We start from the raw sequence: 4,997 nt of genomic DNA on the forward strand, positions 1-4,997 counted from the left end.
TGGAGGGGAACATAGCACGTATCATCTCTGCTTTTGGGCAGATCTTTGGGATCCTGAAAGCCCCCTTCAAGGACAAGGGCGGGGAAGGGCCCCTGGTGCGGCTGGAAGAGCTGTCGGACCAGAAAAACGCTCCCTACCAGTATATGTTTCGGCTGTGCTACCGCGTGCTCCGGCACTCCCAGGAGGACTATCGCAAGAACCAGGTGCATGGGGGGTGACGGGGTTGCACGTGTTGCAAAGCCCTGGGAGGCTGCCGAGGTCTCGGTGGGGCAAGGGGACATCACCAGATTCCAACACCCATCCCCGTGTGCTCACCGCCTCTCTGCCCGCTCCAGGAGCACATTGCCAAGCAGTTTGGCATGATGCAGTCTCAGATTGGCTACGACATCCTCGCTGAGGACACCATCACGGCCCTGCTGCACAATAACCGCAAGCTGCTGGAGAAACACATCACGAAGACGGAGGTGGAGACCTTCGTCAGCCTGGTGCGCAAGAACCGCGAGCCACGGTACGTGTCCGGAAAGGCCCCATCCCAAAGGGCTTTGTGATGGGTGGGATGTGCCTTGATCAAAGATGGAAAGAGCCCCGGGGAACCCCCTTTCACAGTGAGCTGTCTCTGCTCTGTAGGTTTTTGGACTACCTCTCGGACCTGTGCGTGTCCAACCACATTGCCATCCCCGTCACCCAGGAGCTGATCTGCAAGTGCGTGCTGGACCCAAAGAACAGCGACATCCTCATCAAAACCGAGTGAGTAGCCAAGGGGAGAGGTTTTCCATGATTGGGGTTTGGTGCCTGGCCCTGCCTTCCACCAGCTCCCGCGGTGCCCTGGTAAAAGCCCCGTCATCCCTTGAGGTGCAGCCGCTCCCTGTCCATGGGAGCATCTCCAGTTTTACCCTTTTTCTGCCCTAGGCTGAGGCCTGTGAAGGAGATGTCCCAGACCCATGAGTACCTGAGCATTGAGTACTCGGAGGAGGAGGTCTGGCTCACCTGGACGGACAAGAACAATGACCACCATGAGAAAAGCATCCGGCAGCTGGCGCAGGAGGCCCGGGCTGGCAATGCCCATGATGAGAACGTCCTCAGCTACTACAGGTGATGATCCCGCGGCGTCTTCTCTCCAGGTGAGGGTGTAAGGGTTGCACGGCCTCACTCCTTCTCCCCCTCATCCCTGGGCAGGTACCAGCTGAAGCTCTTTGCCCGCATGTGCCTGGATCGCCAGTACTTGGCCATCAAGGAGATCTCCCAGCAGCTGGGTGTGGACCTGATCTTCCTCTGCATGGCAGATGAGATGCTGCCCTTTGATCTCCGAGCATCCTTCTGCCACCTCATGTTACACGTGCACGTGGACAGAGACCCCCAGGAGCTGGTGATGCCCGTGAAGTTTGCACGGCTCTGGACCGAGATCCCCACGGCCATCACGATCAAAGAGTGAGACACGTTGGGGCTCCCAGCAGCTTTGAGGGACAGGGCAGGAGGTGGGATGGCAGATGCCATCCCGTGTAGAAAAAAAAAGCTTTAGCAGGGACTGGGAGGGGGGCATTTGTGGAGTGAGTTTGGCAGGTCTCAGCCTTCAGAAGGGAGCAGTTTCCATCACAGTCATGAGCATCACTCTGGCCGAGATGGCTCAGCAGCTGCCTGGACAGTGCTCCTCCTTCCAGGCTGAATGCGAGGAGACTCCCTGCCATTTAGCTCACCTCCACCATCTCCCCTCGCAGCTACGACTCCAACCTCAACGTCTCGCGCGATGACAAGAAGAACAAGTTTGCAAGCACCATGGAGTTCGTGGAGGACTACCTCAACAACGTGGTGAGCGAGGCGGTGCCCTTCGCTAACGAGGAGAAGAACAAGCTCACCTTTGAGGTGCGAGACCTGCCGATGACACCGGCATGTTGCAGGATGCAGCACAGTTTGGCTGCAACTGCCTCTGCCAGGAGAGTGGCCACGCTGGCATCCCTCTCCCCATGCCCGTTTATCCTGCTCAGCCCTGAGCACGGCGAGGTCTGGAGTTGCCTTGTCCTTCCCCAGGTCGTCAGCCTTGCCCACAACCTCATCTACTTCGGCTTCTACAGCTTCAGTGAACTGCTGCGTCTGACACGGACACTGCTGGGCATCATCGACTGTGTCCAAAACCCTCAGCTGATGATGCAGGCAGTCTACAACGACGAGGTGACCGGTGAGTCCCTGCTCTATAACCAGGCATGGTCCTGTGGGAAGGTGTTTTCCGTGGTCTGCCCAGTGCTTTCCAGTTCTAGCTGCAGGAAAACAAGCCACTGGTTTGCTGACATGGAACCTTTGGCTGGGTCTGCGCTGGGAGACAGGAGGTGTTGAGCCCTTGGCCATGCCAGAGAAATGGCCAGTCCCTCCTACTCATTCTCTGATTAATATCTACAGTCTAAGTGGGTTCTTCCGTTGGTCCTCTGCCACCTCCCTTTTCCATCTACATTAACTCTGCCCACTGTGGCTGCTTCTGTAGGGAAGAATGTGCGGAGGTCGATCCAAGGTGTTGGGCAGATGATGTCCACCATGGTGCTAAGCAGGAAACAGTCCATCTTCAGCCCTCCAAGCCTCAGTGCCGGGTCTGCCCCAGAGCAAGTGGACAGAGGGAGGAGCGTTGAGAACGAGAACATTGTGGTGATGGAGACCAAGCTGAAGATCCTGGAGATCTTGCAGGTTGGAGCCGGTGGGGAGGGAGAAGCATTGTGGAGCTGCGGGTGGGACCCATGGGATGGGGTGGTGAGGAGAAGACATGAGTTTCTGATGCAGGGAGACAGCTGGCATGAAGAGGGCACTCACTTTTGCTTTCTTCTTCTTCTTCACTGCTGCCAGTTCATCCTGAATGTGCGGCTGGACTACAGGATTTCCTACCTGCTTTCCGTCTTCAAGAAGGAGTTTGTGGAAGTCTACCCCATGCAGGACAGTGCGGCCGACGGGACGGCTCCAGCCTTTGACTCCACAAGTAACTCTTCCACTTTGCTCCTGGTACAGCTTCAACTCAGCAAACCCCACAGGCTGGGAACACACGAGCGACGGAGGTGACAGCTCCAGCAACTCTCCACCCGCCCCTGCTGCTGGCAGAGAGCATGGCGGGGATTGGAGTTTGTGCAGATGGATTGAGGTGTCCTGTGCCCGTCGTGGATGCTCGGAGCAGGGGCAGGGAGTGGGTTGGTTCCTGCGGGTTTCTGCCAATGCACAGGGGTCACGCTGGCCGCCCCTTTCATCTCCCTTTCCTCTCCCTTCAGCTGCAGCCATGAACCTGGACCGGATCGGCGAGCACGCAGAAGCCATGTTCGGTGTGGGGTGAGTCCCTGCCCCCTCCGGTGCATAGTTAGCCTGGCCATAGGGCTCTTCCTCTCCTGTCCATACTGCCGAGGCTGAAAGCTGCAGGTGATGAGGAAGATGAGGCTCTAAAGGCTAATGCAGCTGTCCCCATCAGCCCCGAGGGGTGACTGAGTGCACGCAAGCTCCCACGTGGCTGCTAACACCACGCGCTTTCGTCCTGGCTTCAGGAAGACGAGCAGCATGTTAGAGGTGGATGACGAGGGAGGGAGGATGTTTCTGCGGGTGCTGATCCACCTGACGATGCACGACTACCCGCCGCTCATCTCCGGCTCCCTGCAGCTCCTCTTCAAGCACTTCAGCCAGAGGCAGGAGGTCTTGCACACCTTCAAGCAGGTAACCCTGGTGGGACGCTGCTCTGGAGCACCTCTAAGCCCACGCTTGGCTGCGGGTGCAGGGCATGGGATGGGTCCCAGCCCCTTTCCTTGGGATGGAGGTCTGGAAGAGGAGTGGAATGGGGTTCATGCCCCAAACTGGAAACCCCTGGGAATGTCACTGCAGGTTCAGCTCCTGATCTCAGCCCAGGATGTCGAGAACTACAAGGTGATCAAGTCAGAGCTGGACAAACTCCGCACTATGGTGGAGAAATCGGAGCTCTGGGTGGACAAGAAGGGCAGCAGCAAAGGGGACAGCACAGTGGAGGGGAACAAGAAGGAGAAGAAAGAGGTGAGAGCCCTGAGCAAGACCCTGGGAACCGGGGCGGGAGAGGAATGGGAGGCAGAGGTGCAGCTCGCTTCAATCCAACACCTCGCACCTCTCGATGGACCGTGCACCCCTCTCCCTGGAAGAGGAGCGTCGGGGAGGCTCCTGCGGGGTGTAGTTATGCCCCAGGCTTTGGAGAGGTGCAGTGGGACCCTGGTGCTGTTTCTGTCCCCTTGCAGCATGGGGCCGATGAAGAGGTCATTGCTCCGGGAGAGAAGAGCAGCGAGAACTATCAGATAGTCAAGGGGGTAAGTGAGACCGAATCCTGTCCCCAGGGCCGTTCCTGAGGCATGGCCAGCGAGGTCTGCCTGGCCTGGGCTGCCATGGGTGCACCAGCAAGAAGGGGAAGGGTGAAATCATGGAGGGGGGGTGGGGAGGATGGTTCCAAGCTCTCCTGTGGTTCAGTAGAAATGAGTCCAAGCCAGGGCTTGCTCCTGCCAGCCCAGCGGAAGGAGAAGCCCTGTTACATCCCCAGGGCTCATGAGTGAGCCTTGCACCAGGGGGACTGGAGGGGAGAGGGTTGGTGAGGGGTGTGAGGGCTCTCTGCATGGCACTGCAAGGAGGATTTCTGAAGGGGGTGCCAAGATTTGCAAGCAATACAGGGAGCACCTGGGTTTATGGAGGGCACATCTGGATTGCAAGCAAGCCCCCCGTGCTGGTGGCCATCCTGATGGGCTCCCAGGCTCAATTCACCTCTGCCACCGTCTTTCTCTCCCCAGATCCTGGAGCGGCTGAATAAGATGTGCGGGGTCGGAGAGCAAGTGCGCAAGAAGCAGCAGCGCCTTCTGAAGAACATGGATGCTCACAAAGTGATGCTGGATCTGCTGCAGATCCCTTATGAGAAGGTGGGTGGGCAGAAGCTGGCTGGTCCTGAAGTGGCCAGAGCAAGGGGTGGGGGATGCGGGGACCCTCCTGCATGGCTGGGTCCTGCAGCTGGGCAGGGCAGGAGGGGCAGCAGC

The 4,997-nt window shown here is 58.4% G+C and overlaps 1 protein-coding gene across 1 annotated transcript in view; it reads left to right on the forward strand.

Annotated features, from left to right (window-relative positions):
- Positions 1-4,997, forward strand: part of ITPR3 (inositol 1,4,5-trisphosphate receptor, type 3) — a gene marked incomplete at its 5' end in the record, with an annotated part of 22,774 nt that overhangs the window by 1,814 nt on the left and 15,963 nt on the right. The window contains 14 exons of the mRNA XM_009577446.1: positions 42-203; positions 336-508; positions 628-747; positions 910-1,092; positions 1,177-1,428; positions 1,716-1,860; positions 2,026-2,173; positions 2,474-2,670; positions 2,827-2,956; positions 3,240-3,297; positions 3,507-3,672; positions 3,838-4,002; positions 4,218-4,286; positions 4,758-4,883. Coding sequence (XP_009575741.1) covers positions 42-203; positions 336-508; positions 628-747; positions 910-1,092; positions 1,177-1,428; positions 1,716-1,860; positions 2,026-2,173; positions 2,474-2,670; positions 2,827-2,956; positions 3,240-3,297; positions 3,507-3,672; positions 3,838-4,002; positions 4,218-4,286; positions 4,758-4,883 — 2,094 coding nt within the window. The remainder of the gene's footprint in view (positions 1-41; positions 204-335; positions 509-627; positions 748-909; positions 1,093-1,176; positions 1,429-1,715; positions 1,861-2,025; positions 2,174-2,473; positions 2,671-2,826; positions 2,957-3,239; positions 3,298-3,506; positions 3,673-3,837; positions 4,003-4,217; positions 4,287-4,757; positions 4,884-4,997) is intronic.

Source organism: Fulmarus glacialis, unplaced genomic scaffold, assembly GCF_000690835.1.
Source record: "Fulmarus glacialis isolate BGI_N327 unplaced genomic scaffold, ASM69083v1 scaffold11645, whole genome shotgun sequence".
Lineage (NCBI taxonomy): Eukaryota > Metazoa > Chordata > Aves > Procellariiformes > Procellariidae > Fulmarus > Fulmarus glacialis.